Source organism: Paramormyrops kingsleyae, chromosome 24 (assembly GCF_048594095.1).
Source record: "Paramormyrops kingsleyae isolate MSU_618 chromosome 24, PKINGS_0.4, whole genome shotgun sequence".
NCBI lineage: Eukaryota > Metazoa > Chordata > Actinopteri > Osteoglossiformes > Mormyridae > Paramormyrops > Paramormyrops kingsleyae.
In genome coordinates this window covers 19,919,678-19,937,096 of record NC_132820.1, presented here as the reverse complement: position 1 = coordinate 19,937,096, position 17,419 = coordinate 19,919,678, and the positions used below count along the sequence as shown (strand labels likewise).

Here is a 17,419-nt window from a genome sequence, read left to right as displayed (position 1 = left end):
AGGGACACGCCCCCTCGGTTAAAATAAAATCAAAGGCCTCCGTTACAACCACCCCTGTCTTGTTTCTTAACACACGCAAGTAGGCCTTTTAGGAAAAAACATCAATCACCGTAAGGAGATACTTTAACCTGTCGTTGTACATCGCCAGCCCTTGCATGTTGCATAAACCGGCCTGCCGCTGATACATGGCTCTCGGTATTAAACACTCTGTTCCTGGGGAAATTCTTTTTAGCCGGCTTATGTAAAGTATAACTGTCTTGCATAGACAGCCACTCTCTGATATCATCAGTAGCCACTTTTTTCCCCGTATCTTCCTGCACAGCTCTCTGCAGTCATTTGGCCCCTCCGTATGACCCCAGGTGGCTGGGGTCATAGTATGTACGACTCAAGACACGAGCTGTAGTCTTGGCAACAGACATGCTTTTTCACAAAATGAGTGGGGGGTGAGAGCAAGAATGCTGTGTTTCATAGGTGTCTGGGGAGGGTGGGGAGGGGGTTTTATATGTGGGTTTGTTTAGAATTTAGTGATTAATTGCCATTGTTGACACACCGCACGCACACACACACACACAAGCTGAGAGGCAAATCACGATTTTCATTTCTACCAATCGTACACAGTAAAAGAAAATATCATTAAGCTAAGAGAAGTAGAGTTTTTAAGTTTACCATTCATGTAGTACTGGAGACTCGCTCAGACCATAGAATCATACAGATTAGTATTAAAATCACAATTTAGTAATTTAAGCATCCAAAATGAGTAAAAGGGGGCAGGACAACTGCTCATTTGTACCACTCCCTGTATTCTTTCTCTTAATCCTACACCATGGGGTTCCCACAACAGGCCTTGAAGAAACCTTTGTCCAGGACGGGTTACTTGTCACTCAGGTGGACCATAGTCATCAATGATGAGGTATTTACCTATTTCATTAAATGATTTAAAAAATAATACTTGAATATTATAAAGGAACAGTATAGCAACATGTAGTCTATGGGCAAGAAACATTCGGCATACAACACAATGTTTTAAGCAACAGGCAGGCATTCTTTAACCACAGGACTTGTTCACCATGTCATATTAGCCAGTCTTTAGTCCTGACAAACTGCAACTACATTTTTCCATGAGACGTTTCCACGAAATGGTCATATATAACAGGCCTTCAGAAATTCATCACACACTGTCTGATATTACATTACAATTCATAAAATGCCCGGGGTGAACCTAAAACAAAGGAAGATGACGCTTCACGATTCTAATACACATATCACTTAATTTCAGAGTACCGCAATTCACTACATAACTTCTACTGCAAGAATCCTAAACTGACATGCCAATTAAAATCAGCCTCAGCCGACACTCCTAGCTGCGGAAAAAAAATGTGTGACCAATTTACAGTAAATTCGACCTCAATGTCTGCCTTTTAAAACACAACGCTTTATTCCCAATATATTTGTCTAAATGCAAATAGATTTCAAAATGCTGTCGATTGTTGAGCAACACATGATCTGTCTATACGTACCGGCGACTGGTTTGGTCCGCTGATATAATCATGTTACCTTGTTAGCTTTAACATGTGGTGACATTTCAGTGCAATTGTTTTAAAATACTCTGATTGGTGACTACAGTAAATCAGAACTAATGTAAGGTGATTAGAGGCTACTTGAAATTAAAAAAAAAAAAAAATGTAAACAAAACCGAATGAGCCTTTAACTGTTTTACGTTAAAGAAAGTGTCCATGTTTGTCGCTATACTTAAACACATGTTGGCATAGGCGCATGTAGTTTATTGTCCCCACGACCGTACGCTTCTCCATCACCTATCAAACACTAGGCCGACTGTGCTTAGGTAACTACACACACACACACACACACCCACACACAACATGCAAACCAGAAAAATATGCACATGCTTCTGGGGGATTTCAATAGTTTTGTACGTTTATTTATTTATTTTTTTTAACGGTGATTAGGTTTTCTTCTAAACCGTGTATGTACTAAATGAAAAAGACCAGCTAAAAAATGTTATTGCTAGCCAGCTTCCTATAAGAGTCAGCAAAACCCTGACATTGCAGCATTAATAAGCGCAAATATACACGATCCTGGCTAAAGTGTCTCGGGGATAGATAGCCGCACCTTAAGAATGTCAGAGCCCCGACCGTTCGCAGCATTACATCAGCTAGCAGCTCGTGCGCCTCACCGCGGACTCCCTCGTGCTCAGAGCCATTGTGTCCGACATATTATGAATGAATGAAATTCCTTTTTATTGTCACTATACACATGTACAATGACAATAAAAAGCAGATCCTCCAGTGCAAACATGCATGTAGAACACACAACAAACAATAAACAAATAGTGCAAAAAAGTGCAAAACGTTCTGCGGTGCTATATATATACATATGGAAGGAACAAATAACTGTGTAGGTTATTGCCGCTGCCATTTCCCTTGTTATCCGATAAGTGGTAAAGTAAGAAAATGAATCTCTGTTCACATTTCGCTCAGAAATCTCACTGCAAAGTGGATGACGACTGGTTCTGTTGAATTAGGTCTAAGTTTCATTAAGAGTCAAACACGGTGCAGCTCAGTCACCACTGTTAACTTAACATACCGTCCTCAGTAAACATCTCAAATCAGGCGCCCGGATGTCTTAAGTATAGGCCGCGGGGTCACCTTGTAGGAAAACCATTTACTGAAAAGGCGTCTTCATTAAAAATAACTAAGGCTTTATTCTTTAAAGTTTTTAATGTGTATTAATGCGACTGCTAAATGCAGTTTACAAGCTCCTACTGTTATAAATAAAATGCTATTAAACCAGGTGCACTCGAAGTTACAGCTTTTGATGCTTCAGCTAAAAAACAATTTTGGAAAACTCAGCATATAATGAATGGAAAGAATGATTACAGATTCGTTGATATACAAAATGCTGGTGGATCGTTCTTTCACGGCGGAGACATTCTCTTGCGATGGACCTGACCCTACACTGGGTACATGGGGACCATTGCTGAAGTAAGGATCTAATGCGTAGCTAGGTGTCGAGTCTCACGGTTAAAAACCCCAGTCCCCGTGTGGCTCAGGGTTCAAAAGCTGCTAAAGATTGGTAGATTCCACGAGAGGTACCCCTTTAAATACGCTTTATTCCCACCATCCCGCAAATATTAGCACATTTTAAAAACATGACCGTGCTGCATACATATAACAAAATGTATGTACAACTTTTATTTTGAATAATGAAACACCTGTACATGTTACATTTTAAAACTCATTTGATAAATGTACACAAACATTTTTGTACAAGTTTGAAAAATAAAACACACGTATACATGTTACATTTTAAAACCATTGTGCAACTTTGAAAATAAAAAAAACTTCATGTTATATTAACAAAATCTGCTTTTGATAAAGAGCCTACAAATTTTTTGCAACTTTGTTTTTGTAAAATAAAAGCCACGTTCATATATTAGATTTCAAAACCGATTCGCAAAATGAATGCATATAACTTTGTACAAACACGCTTGCGCTGCATACACGTAACAAAACGTTTTTGTACAACGCGTCTAGAAAATAAAACACCCGAACATTTTAAAACATCTGTACATCTTGCTTTGAAAAAACTTTCATATGTTACATTTTAAAACATCTGTACATCTTACTTTGAAAAAACTTTCATGTTACATTAACAAATTCATTCGATGAAATATTTTTAAAGACTTACAACACCCTTTTGCGATGCTGCTACTTTTACATTTCGGTATCCAAAAGGCAGTTTCCCCACTAGGCAACAATCTGCGTTTGTCGTAGACGTCCCTGACATTTTTATTGAGGTCTATTAAACGTTTTCACGTCGCGTTTGATTTTGTTATAGTGCGGCATTATGGGGAATTATCCCGCTGCCTTTCATTTAACACGCTTAACCTTCGGCCTATGTTAGCTTTCTGTTCCTGTCTCTTATGTTACACGGGTCGGTGTCAAGCAGCACGTGTCTTACATCAGCCATAAGATACCCTCAAAACAATTATTTATCATCCAATTTGTTTCTTACTTCTTGGTTACCTTGTTAGGCTTCCTTATCCATGAAAAGATTGGTTTTAATATTTTTGGTGTGGCTTTCTGGACCTTTCTTTTGACAGCATTCCTCTCGTTTTCAATAAAAAATAATGATAAGATAGACCTCTAGAGAATTATATAAATAAACTGAACTGGTCTTATCTTACCTTACATGTGTAGGGATGCCTTACCTCGATTTTGTTTTAATTTATTTAGTTTAAATAGAGATTCCTGACAAAGTCAAAAAGCTTTGATGCAGTATATATTTAGATAAAAAGGTTCTTGGGTGTGCTATATAGAACTATAGGGGTTCTAACCAGAGGAAATATAACCATTGCCTTCAAAAAGGTGCCATTTCTTTTAATTGAGAATGTCCAAGGAGTGTCATATACTGTATGTACCAAGCTAAAAGGTTCAATATGGAGCCTTTCGTTTTAAGAGTATGCACAAATATATGTGGTGCTTTTATGCATGTTAAACTTAAAAACGGGTCGGTGCCGACCCTAACAGCACAGGAAGGTTAATAATGTCTCTAAGGATGGTAGCAAACAGGGCTCTTGGGCCGTCGCTTCACCAGACGCTGCGGGTGGCGAGTCGTGTTGAGCAAAGTAAACCGCATCATTTTCATCATTATTAGCGTTGTTGATGTTGTCTATTTCATTTAATAGCGCTTTGGGTATAGGAGGGGGGTGTTGCTCCGTCCATACCTGCTGATTCAGGTCTTGCGTAGATTTTCTCTTGACCGGTCCGCGCCGTCTCTCTTGTACATAGAAAACAGGGAATACCTAATATTAGAATAAGTTATAATGTATGGTGTTTAATGTATAGCGTTTATCATATGTATAAAAGAAATAATATACTCACTCTATGCATGTCCCGTGTAGTTTTCTCTTTCCAGTGGGGTACTTGCGTCTCTTTACCAAAGGAGGGAAACCCTGCTCGGCATACTAAAAATATCTGCGGTTGGTTACTTCTTAGGATTCTTTAAGGAGAAATATACGGCCTGTCAAGTTTTATCTGATTTTCTTAAGTCTATTTCGATGTACGTTTTTTCTTTTAACTGCGCAGACGATGTACATAACGGGCGAGTCGGGGAAAAAACAAAACTTCAAACAAAATTTACTGTAAGACAAAATGTCCAATTTGATGTGTGGCCCAAATTATTACGGATGACCTATGGGGATGTACATAACAGGTGCATGGGAAAAAACAAAACTTCAAACAAAATTTACTGAAAGACAAAATGTCCAATTTGATGTATGGCCCAAATTACACTTTGACCGGGATTTGACCAACGCTGATGTAATACAACGGCTGCATGATGAAAAACACAAACTTGAAAACCGCTACCACACAAGGCCAAACTGTTGCTGCTGCTGCAGGGGGTGTCAACACACACCCCCAAACTGCCGCTAAGCGTTCATTGGAGGAGGATAGCGTCAGACCCAGACCCTCCTCCTCCTCTCATTCTTAGCTCCAACTTTCTCATTCTCACAGGGTTTCTTTCAGTCTCGCGCAGCACGACTCTCAGCTCACAGCTCTCCAGCATCGCTCCCTCCGAGACCTTTGCGGATTCTCCAAAGCCCGGGACCTTCCCAAGGTACCGCTCCACAGGCACCGTACGCTCACACTCCATCAGGTAACCGACCCACTCAGCCCCCGTGCTCAGCTCCGTCCTCGGCACCCTCGTAGCACGGGGCTATTCCCACAAAAAACCCCACTCATAAGCACACAATTCACTCTCCTCAAAATACAACAATAATAAATAAATAATAAAAAATAATAAATAAAAAATTAATAATAAAATAATAAATAAATAATAATACATATTATAATAATAAATAATTAATAAACAATAAAAACATATTAATTAATAATTAAACCTCTCCCAACGTCACTAGTCGTTGCGTCACCTGGCTTACAGCCCAGACCTCTCATTTTTTTTGATTTATGTTACCTTTAATTAACACTAGTTGCGTCACATGGCTCACTTCAAAGACCTGTCATTTTTGATTTATGTGACCTTTTGACCTTTGACCGAACCTGTCATTTTGACAAAAGCGGTATTCTCCATCTCTCTCTACTATCAAAATACACAATAAACTGGAAAAAACCCACAATATTCTCACTGTCTAAAGATACCTGGGATTCATCTGATCAGGATGGTCCATTTCACACTGGAAATATCCGGTACTTGGGTATCAACATCTCCCCCAGGCTGTCAGACTTGTTTACCCTCAACTACACCCCCTTACTCAAAAAAATAGATGAATCTCCCACTCACACCAATAGGACCTATTTCAACAATCAAAATAAATATTCTCCTCCAGAATAATTTCTGAAAAATTCTTTAATGTCACATTTTTACTGGAAAACAAAAACGCAAAAATCAAACATTCCACATTATAGAAAAATAAATCTCAAGATGAAGTACAAGTTGACATTTTTCTTCATTATTACTTAGCAAATCAACTGTAATACTTAACCTAATGGTCACACTACAGTAGTAACAGCAGCTCATGGTTGCAGCAGGAGCAGCTGTACTGTAAAAATCTGACGTGCAGACTGACCCTTACTCAATATTTCATTAAAGAAATAAATCTGCTTTAACAATTCTGCCATTTTCAGAACGCTGACAGCCCAGTGGAAAGCCATTAAAATCACAAACTGCACTCTCAGACTTTCATGACCTGCATGTCCAGTCCTCGTGTGTGCCACGCCCTCCTCGTTAACCCCGTGTCAATTCCCATCGTATCAGCTTTCTTGCGTTTATTCTGAGATCACGTCCTGTATTTAGTCCGCGTTCAAGTCTGTTTCCCCAGGTCTGTCATTGACGTTGTTTGCTGTGAGCTCCCCTGTCTGCCTTATTTCCCTGAATAAATCCCGTTTAACTGTATTCACGGCTCTATTGCCTGCTTGCCGGACTCGCGTTACAACACAGACCCTGTAAATACACCACAATCTGGAATAATCCGGACTTCCAACTTCACAATATCACTATTCACTATCACTCACGGGAACAGAAAGGGATTAAACATCTCCACCTCCTTTTCAATAACAGTCATTTCATGACATTTGAAGACTCAATACATAAATACAGAGTTGAGAATAGGCAATTTTTGGGTGTCAAAGATAATTATCTGCATGCTCTGTGGGCCAGTATACCTGCTCACACTGGGTAGCAATCACTGAAAAACTCACCTCCACCCTAAACTGCAGAATCCCCCCTTCTCCCCAACTTTGTTTGCTTGGAGATTTTGCACAGTTAGACTTACTTAACATATACAATAATAATATACATATGTCTCCATCTATTGCCAAAAAAGCAATTCTTCAAAACTGGAAATCCAAAAACTGTAATCATTGGACTAATGTAATGATAGAATACATATCCATGGAAAAAATTACAGCCTTAGATAAAATGAACATCCTGCTGTTTGGGGAAAACTGGGAACCATCCTTACAGCATCTAACCCTGAACAAACAGGCAGGCTAATGCCACATACATTTCTGTAAAGCGTATAATCACAGTGTCACACCCCGCTCCATCCGATCCTAATGTGTGCCACGCCCCCTCGTTAACCTCATGTGGAATCCCAGTGTTTTACAGCTGTTTTGGATTGTTGTCATTAGTTCAGTGTATTTAGTCCGCGTTTCCGTTTGTATCCCCAGTTCGGTCATTGACGTTGTTATGTGCTTTGTGTTTTTGGCATTAAACTCCGTATTCCCCGATCCCTGGCTTCCGTTCGCCTGATTCCCCGATCCGTGCTGCACGCGACGTGACAGAATGACCGAACTCCCAAACAAAAAGCCGGAGCCGGACGAGGCTGAATACCTCGCCCTCGTGGACGAGGTTCTGTATTGGCTTCAGCAGCCCGAAGTCCGGGATGATCCCCTGCGTCTGGCTACGGCCAGCCGGAGCAGGGACGTGTTGGAGACATCTCTCCCCGGAGACGCGCACCTCGCAGGAAAGGTGCGCGATTACTTAAGGCAGCTGAGACGCGGGGTGGCAGAAACCAATATGCGGAAGGCAGCCCTCGCCAGCGGACTGCCTTTTGGTCCGTTTTCCGAGCTGCCGGAGGTGTCCCAAACGCCGCTATTGCCCACGACAGGTAGGCGGCCAAAGAAGAAGCGGAAGAAACGCGGACAGGGAGACGCACCCGAGGAAGCCCCAACCATCCGCCTGGGAGCCGCTTCTCTCTCCCCAGCTTCTCTCCTTGTTGGTGATCAGGGGGAATCCCTGAGCACCATGGACACCCTCGCAGCGATGCCCCCACAGGTACCCAAAGCCCCCGTCGCAGTGGCTGAGCAGCCGCCTCCATTAGAGGCTTATTTTTATTGGCCGGAGTATCTGGGGCACGGCGGCATACGCCGTAAGAGACACTATACCCCGGGTCCCTAAAGCCCTTAAAGGGACAACGCCTGCTCGCCCCACGCCCATCCTGGTGCCGATTCCGGACCTGCCCTCAGCACCGCCTGCTGCTGCTGCTGCCGCTCTGCCCGCGTCATCACCAGCTGCTACTGCCGCCGCGCTGCCCGCGGCACCGCCTGTTCTGCCTGCAGCACCCCCTGTTGGCTCGGAGTCGGCTGCGCCGGCAGCGCCCCCCGAGGTTCCTGTGGTGCCGGCAGCGTCCCCCGAGGTTCCAGTGGTTCCTGTACCGCCTGTCCAGACTCCAGTGCTCCCCGTGACTCCAGTGCTCCCCGTGACTCCAGTGCTCCCCGTGACTCCAGTGCCTGAGCTCCCAGCTCAGTCTCCTGCCCCTGCGGCGCCCCCAGAGGCGCCCGTGTCGTCTCCTGCCCCTGCGGCGCCCCCTGCTGGCTGCACGCCCGAGGTGCCTGCGGCTGCGCCCCCAGTGACTCCCGTGCCTGCAGCTGGCCGCACGTCCGCGGCCCCACCGGAGGCCGCCGCTCTGCCCGCGGCCCCGCCTGAGGCCACCGCTCTCCCCGCGGCCCCGCCTGAGCTCCCCGCGGCCCCGCCTGAGCTCCCCGCGGCCCCGCCTGAGCTCCCCGCGGCCCCTGAGCTCTCAGATCAGCCCCCCACAACTCCCTATGTTCCTGTCCCCGAGGAGGTCCCGGACTGCTGCCCTGATGCTCCTCCCTCCATAGTGGAGTCGGAGGGGGAGCTTGAGTGGGACCCCTCGGGGATTGCCTTGGCTACCCCCGTGGCTTCCCCTGTGACTGCCCCCTTGACTTCCCCTGTGACTCCTCCACCGTCACTCCAGTGTGACAGACCCCGGCCAGGTCCCCGCCTATCAGTCTCCCGGAAAGGGCGGGGACACCTGCGTCAGGCCCGGGTCCCGCCCGCCCTGCTCCCTGGCTCGCCCGTTCGGCCCCTAGCTGTTGCTCGGTGGCTGCCTGCGGGTCCTGCGGCTCTGGGTCGGTGGCCCCCTCCGGGTCCCCCCCCGGTGCCTCGGTGCCGGTCCTCGGCGTCGTCTCCGGCTCCATGTCAGTCGCCTCCGGGCCCCCCTGCTTCGGCGGGGCGTCGGACGGCGCCTTCGCCGGCTCCGGCTGCGCCGTCGCCTGCCGCGGCTTCCCCCTCCTACCTGCCTCCGCTGGTGTTCCCTCCTGCTCCCTCCGTGTCCCCTCCGTCTCTCCCTCGTCCCGTTCCCTCGGCCCCTGTGTGGTTCCCTCCTGCTCCCTCCTCCCTGTCGCCTGCGGTCCCTCCGGCCACTGCCCGTCGCCCGCCTGGGCTCTCTCGGGCTCCCCTGACTCCTCCCTTTCCCTCCGTCCCGCCTGTTTTTGCTCCTTGTCCCTCTGTTCCTCCTGTGGTTCCTGTGTTCACTCCTGGCCCCTTTGTGTCGCCGTTCGGTGTTCCTTCTGTGCCCTCTGTGTCTCCCTTCTTTGTCTGTCTGTCTGCGTTCCCTGTCCTTTGTTGGGTTTTGTCTTGGTTCCTGTTCTTGTTCCTGTTCTGTGTCTCTGTCTTGTTTCCTGTTTCTCGTTGATGTTTTTGGTTTGTCTTTCAGGTCCTGTTCCCCGGTCTCGTCTCGTCCGTCGCCTTCTCTCGGGCGCGCCCGGTGTGCGCGCCTTTGGGGGGGGGGTTCTGTCACACCCCGCTCCGTCCGATCCTAATGTGTGCCACGCCCCCTCGTTAACCTCATGTGGAATCCCAATGTTTTACAGCTGTTTTGGATTGTTGTCATTAGTTCAGTGTATTTAGTCCGCGTTTCCGTTTGTATCCCCAGTTCGGTCATTGACGTTGTTATGTGGTGTGCTTTGTGTTTTTGGCATTAAACTCCGTATTCCCCGATCCCTGGCTTCCGTTCGCCTGATTCCCCGATCCATGCTGCACGCGACGTGACACACAGTCCCTACACACCCACACGTGTGCACGCTCACCCTCTCACACACACACACACACACACACACACACACACACACACTCAAACAAACCTTAACACTCACTCCTCTATCACTCTTTTTTTGTACCTTTATGTTCAGCCCTTCCATTACTGTATTTAATTACCAAGCTGCAGCTTAATTACTTTTCTTTGCCCTCCATTCCTCTCATTTCTCTCTATATCAGTATTTTTGTTTATATTTAACTTTACTGATGTTTGCAGCAAAATATTTTGTGGATAAAAGCTCCTCAACGCAGGATATTATTATTATTATTATTACTACTGTTTGATTCTTGTATTGTATGTTTCAATATACGTATGACAGTGTGTGTGTATACATATGCTATGCGTATGTATTACTATATATGTGGAATTACGTATTTTTTATTTACTTTTTTCTTTTTGACAATTATGCCTCTTATCATCCATAACCATCACATATAAATACAATCCTGTCTGTTTTTTTCCTTCTATGCTATTTTTTTCTTTTTTATTTCTTTCTCCCTTTCTCCCTTTCTTTTCCTCACCCCTGTACAACTCCTCACATTAAACATTGACTTCACTCGCCCCCCCAGTCCCACCACTTCCACTAGCCCCTAGTTTGGGGGAGTGGTCCTTTTCCCCTCTGCCTCTGGGTGAGGCAGGTCACCTGGTGCACCGGGGGTGGGTCACTGAGCTGCCGGGGGTGGGGGCCCTCAGGGACCATTCTCCAGGGGCCGCCCTCCAGGGGCCACTCTCCAGGGGCTGCCCTCCCGCCCACTGGTCTCTCCCGCCTTGGGCTGGGCCACCCTGCAGTTTCCGCTTCTTTTAATGCAACAAACCAGAACCACCTTCATGTCAGGGCCCATGGGGAACACGGGGCGATTCATCAGGCCTTGGCTGGATACAGAGGTATTCTGGCCAAATACCCCCCCCCCCCATCAGTCTTCCCTTTGATCCTTCTCATCACTTTCATCTCTGCCACCCAAAGTATCGCTTTCACTTTCCCCAACACACAGTGACACACACAGACACAGACACAGACACATACGCCCCTCGTTAAGGGTAAAGTACAGTACACACCCTCACAGTCCTCACATATACAGTATACTGCATAATAACACCTAGTGCTTCTGTCACTGCAGTTTTTCCTGTTGATTTTTTCTTTCTCTCTCCTTCTTCCTTCCTGCTGTTTTTCTGTTACTTTAAAGATGAATCAGATTAGTGACTTAGTGTTAACTTGTTGTGTGTTTCCTCACCTTAAACACAAACAAACAAATAAATAAAGATGAAGGTCACAAGTGGTGCAGAGACAATAAATTAACTGGATGATGTGATTTTGTAACCATATTTCACTGTAACAGTCTCTGCCATGTTGTGAAAAGTTGAATCAACATGACATATTTTATAAAGAGATAAAGGCCTCAGCACGTCTGCGGGCCCTTAACCCCCAGCTCCCTGGGTGCCGCTACAGGAGGCTGCCCTTCATGGACAACTTACTCCACAAAGAGCAAGTTGAGGGAGGTGTAAAAGACAATTTCTATTAATTAATTATCAATTATTATTATTGCTTACATTGACTTTATTTGATGTAGGAGCCCGTTAAAAAGGGGGTGTTTCATTTTCTGTCTCTCTGCTGCTCCCGCATGCTTTACGTATATATATGCCATCAGAAGAAAGGTCCGCTTTAGCAGTTTTCTCTCCTTGCCCTTACAACTAGCAAATAAATGTAAGTAAATCTTCAGTTATAATGGTGTCTATTTTGGTCATTATATTAAAAGGTTTCCACTACATGCCATTCTGATTCTGCCATTAAGTGTTACGATGTTTCCAAAACATCCTCTGTGGGACCGGAAATCACATGATCTCCACTGCTTGTTATTTTAAGTGTTCGCTCTGGTCGTCTATTTCCAGTTTTTTGATCAACATTATTACCTAAATATCCTGTATCTTAAATATTAGCTTATATTTCTATTAGCATAAACTGCTGCAATCCAGCGACGTGGTATTTTAGTCACTTATAGCTTTGGTTCACTCTGAACAGATACATGAAGTTTGGCGTATTTTGCATTTGTTGTAGCCATATTAATTTCACTCCAGATCAGTGGGGTCAGATATAAAATGGAAAAAGTAAATAACATTTAAAATGAACCTGATGTCGTTAAAATAAAAATGAATGGTGTCACTACAGGATTTTGTGAAAAAGACGAGGTCTTATAAACCCCAGTTTGCAGGATGTGCCAATCAATAGTAAGAGCAAAAGGGGGTTTTATCCCTGGTTATCCCTCCACCATCCACTAGGGGGTATAATTGTTCTTTACATGTGCTTTTATACAGTCATGGTTACAGACTCTCCAGCTCACTACACTCGTATTTCGAATGTATCTCATTTGCCAAAAAAAGAGAGAAGACACAAAATAAACAAATTTAAAGATGAATCTGACTGGTTTTTGCATCATTATAATTGTTTTGTTCAAAGTTTCTACAGATAACACAATAATGTCATCACTTCTTTTGGCCACTATAATTGTGTGGTGAAAATCTGATATCTTGACAGCCCTAAATTACAGTTTACAACATAAAATACCCAGTAGTACTGACATCGGTATCTCCAGTTTACAGTGTGGAATACCCAGTAATACTGACCTCAGTATCTCCAGTTTACAGTGTGGAAAACCCAGTAATACTGACCTCAGTATCCCCAGTTTACACTGGGAATCCCCCAGTCCAGCAGAGAGCAGCTTCACTCCTGAATCCTGTAGGTCATTGTCACTCAGGTCCAGCTCTCTCAGATGTGAGGAGTTTGTTCTAAGAGCTGAAGCCAGCAACTCACAGCATTTATCTGTGAGATTACAGCTGTCCAGCCTGGAAAAGAAAACATTTTAAGACACAACCAAATACACAGCCTGTACATCGTTAGTGGTACTCTGGATTATTAACAATGTTTGTGAAAATAGTATGTAAACGTTATATGTACATCTTCCCTTGACAATATTCAGACCAATGAAACAGTTTCCACTGCAGTCGTCAGCCATCTTACTGGCAGGTTTCCCCAAACTGACTAGTAACTCAGCTAATGCAGGCTGGTTAGGCTGTGTTGCTTCTCGGTCCAGCGTATCTAATGCATGGCTTGTTTTATGTAAAAATTGTACTAATTATGAAATCAAACAAGTGATTACCAGGAAAAAAGCTTTAACACCCCATTACTGGCAGGGATTAAGCCTAACTGGCCTAAAGTAACAGATATTTAAAATAATATGGTCCCTGCAAACACAGCACAGTGAGTCAGTGGGCAGCACCTCCTGGGTTTGGGGTTCGAATCCTCCTGCTTCTCTGCTGTGAGGGGAGTTTTCTCCATGATTCATGTGTTTTCTCTGTGTGCAACAGTTTCCTCACACAGACATGTAGTTTGGCTAACTGGTGTCTCTAAATTACCTGTGCTGTGTGTCAGTGTGTGTTCTGTGACAGACCAGCATCCCACCCGGGGTGTCACCCTCCCTTCCACCCTACACTGTATGGGATAGGATCCAGGCTCCCTGTCCAGAATAAGCAGCTGGAAGATGGATATATGGATGGATATAAAAAGCATATTCTGTGCTCACTTCACTTTCTTCAGTTTACAGCTGGGATCCTCCAGTAGAGCAGAGAGCAGCTTCACTCCTGAGTCTCCTGGGTGATTGTAGCTCAGGTTCAGCTCTCTCAGGTGAGAGGGGTTTGACCTCAGAGCTGAAGCCAGGGAAGAACAGCCATCTTCTGTGACTCTACAGCCTGACAGCCTATAGACAGGAAATCACAAAATTTCAGGTGAGCAGCCTGCTTGTCGTCTCTCTCTGAACACAGACTGCCTGCAGGATGACCACCCGGAAGGGACTGCCGCCTCCCACCTGCTCAGCCAGTGGCCAAGGAGCCGGGCCCTGCCGCATGAGCAAGGAGCTCTAGCCTCCACACTCTGGCTGGCCTTAAGCTGCCTCTTCTAAATGTACCCCCTTCACCCCTAAAATAAACACTGCCCCTCTGGGGGTGTCCACTGCAACCCTGTGTCTCCTGCCTCCTTACCCACCAGAGGGGACTAACCTTGAGAAGATTAACCTTCACATCCTGAACCATGATCAGACCAGAGCTGGGAATCACCCCCATCTGACTGTCTAGGAGAGTCACTGACGATCCCCCCAAGGAGAGGGGCGGTACAGGGTCTGCCATGTTCTAGCTGTGAAATCACTGGCAGCAGGTGAATACAGTATGTGCACAGTGGCTGTCAAAAGCTTAGACACTCCCACTGCAGCTGTAGCTGACCTAAAGCTTTTCAAGTATTTTTCTAGAAAAAGTTCCCCTTCTTCTCCAGTCAAATATAACTGACATTGTATGTTTTCATTTCAGCCTTTACATAAATAGAAGGTTACATTTCAATAAATTTATGATTTTAAGCAATGTGATTATTACATGTGAATCCTCCTGTAACATATTCAGACCAATGAAACAGTTTCCACTGCAGTCGTCAGCCATCTTTCTGCCAGGTTTCCCCAAACTGACTAGTAACTCTGAAAGGAGGAGATGTGAACATCCCCAGCAGCTAATGCAGGCCTGTCAGGCTGTGATAGTTGTCATTCCACCCTGCTGAAGTCTGGGTTGATTTGTATTAAAACTTAAGAAATTATTAAGTTAAATGTCAATTGGAACAAAATATATGGATGCAACACAACTTAGAGTAATTCTGTTTGAGACGTCAGCACATGAACATTTTAAACGCTGTGGTCCACACAGATCTGTACAGTACAGTGAGAGCTGATTACAGGAGTGATTCCTCTCTCATAGCTGAGAGGCGGCTGATGTGACACAGGAAGGGGCCCATGCAGCAGGTACCCAAGATAAAAGTGTATTTTATTGGGTGTAATTCCACCTGAGGAAATGTCACTTAGGTTCCTCTGCTGTGAAAATTCCAGCCCATGTATTGACTCTAGTACACAGCAGAACAAAATTAACGGAGTATAACAATTTAAAAATAAAACTGGCACCAGAGCATAATATCCACTTTTCTGAAAAATAAAAAACATAAAAACCAAATAAAAGCTGAAATCTATACAGGCCTAGTGGGAATGAAATGGTGTGAATGCAGCAGTTCGCTTGTCTGACTTGCCTTGCACCTGTCATACTTTGTATTAAAGTACCAGTTTAGTATTTGAACTGTTAAATAGGACTGACCTCAGTATCTCTCGTTTACAATGTGGAATACCCAGTAATACTGACCTCAGTATCTCCAGTTTACAGTGTGGAATACCCAGTAATACTGACCTGAGTATCTCCAGTTTATAGTGTGGAATACCCAGCAATACTCCAGTTTACAGTGTGGTATACCCAGTAATACTGACCTCAGTATCCCCAGTTTACAGTGTGGAATACCCAGTAATACTGACCTCAGTATCCCCACTTTACATTGGGGATCCTCCAGTACAGCAGAGAGCAGCTTCACTCCTGAGTCTCCTGGGTGATTGTAGCTCAGGTCCAGCTCTCTCAGGTGTGAGGGGTTTGACCTCAGAGCTGAAGCCAGGGAAGAACAGCCTTCTTCTGTGACTCTACAGCCTGACAGCCTATAGACAGGAAATCACAAAATTTCAGGTGAGCAGCTTGCTTGTCGTCTCTCTCTGAACACAGACTGCCTGCAGGATGACCACCCGGAAGGGACTGCCGCCTCCCACCAGCTCAGCCAGCAGCCAAGGAGCCGGGCCCAGCCGTGTGAGAAAGGAGCTATAGCCTCCACACTCTGGCTGGCCTTAAGCTGCCTCTTCTAAATGTACCCCCTTCACCCCTAAAATAAACACTGCCCCTTTGCGGGTGTCCACTGCAACCCTGTGTCTCCTGCCTCCTTACCCACCAGTAGGGACTAACGTTGGGAAGATTAACCTTCACATCCTGAACCATGATCAGAACAGAGCTGGGAATCACCCCCATCTGACTGTCTAGGAGAGTCACTGACGATCCCCCCAAGGAGAGGGGCGGTACAGGGTCTGCCATGGTCTAGCTGTGAAATCACTGGCAGCAGGTGAATACAGTATGTGCACAGTTGCTGTCAAAAGCTTAGACACCCCCACTGCAACTGTGGCTGAGCTAAAGCTTTTCAAGTAATTTTCTAGAAAAAGTTCCCCTTCTTCTCCAGACAAATATAGCTGACCTTGTATGTTTTCATTTCAGCCTTGACATAAATAGAAAGTTACATTTCAATAAACGCAGATTTATCATTTTAAGCAATGTGATTATTACATGTGAAATCTCCTGTAACATATTCAGACCAATGAAACAGTTTCCACTGCAGTCGTTAGCCATATTACTGACTGGTTTCCCCAAACTGACTAGTAACTCTGGAAGGAGGAGATGTGAACATCCCCAGCAGCTAATGCAGGCCTGTCAGGCTGTGATAGTTCTCATTCCACCCTGCTGATGCCTGGCTTGTTTTGTATTAAAACTGAAGAAATTCTTAAGTTAAATGTCAGCTGGAACAAAATATATGGATGCAACACAACTTATAGTAATTCTGTTTGAGACCTTAGCACATGAACATTTTAAACGCTGTGGTCCACACAGATCTGTACAGTACAGTGAGAGCTGATTACAGGAGTGATTCCTCTCTCATAGCTGACAGGCGGCTGATGTGACACAGGAAGGGGCCCATGCAGCAGGTACCCAAGATAAAAGTGTATTTTATTGGGTGTAATTCCACCTGAGGAAACGTCACTTAGGTTCCTCTGCTGTGAAAATTCCAGCTCATGTATTGACTCTAGTACACAGCAGAACAAAATTAACGAAGTATAACAATTTAAAAATAAAACTGGCACCAGAGCATAATATTCACTTTTCTGAAAAATAAAAAACATAAAAACCAAATGTCACGCCCAGCTTCGTCCGATCCTCGTGTGTGCCACGCCCACCTCGTTTCCTTGTGTTAATCCCTGATTGTACTCACCTGTTGCCTGTTCCTTTTGCCTAGTCTTGTGTATTTAGTCCGTGTCTCAATCATTATCCCCCAGATCTGTCATTGTGGTGTCATGCTGTGTCTTTTTTACCTGTTGT

The 17,419-nt window shown here is 44.9% G+C and overlaps 1 protein-coding gene across 1 annotated transcript in view; it reads right to left on the bottom strand.

Annotated features, from left to right (window-relative positions):
- Window positions 1-17,419, bottom strand: part of LOC111840963 (uncharacterized) — an 82,485-nt gene that overhangs the window by 11,519 nt on the left and 53,547 nt on the right. Inside the window, exons 9-11 of the mRNA XM_072706303.1 lie at window positions 15,769-15,942; window positions 13,960-14,133; window positions 13,049-13,222 (exon numbers count right to left, since the gene is read on the bottom strand). Coding sequence (XP_072562404.1) covers window positions 13,049-13,222; window positions 13,960-14,133; window positions 15,769-15,942 — 522 coding nt within the window. The remainder of the gene's footprint in view (window positions 1-13,048; window positions 13,223-13,959; window positions 14,134-15,768; window positions 15,943-17,419) is intronic.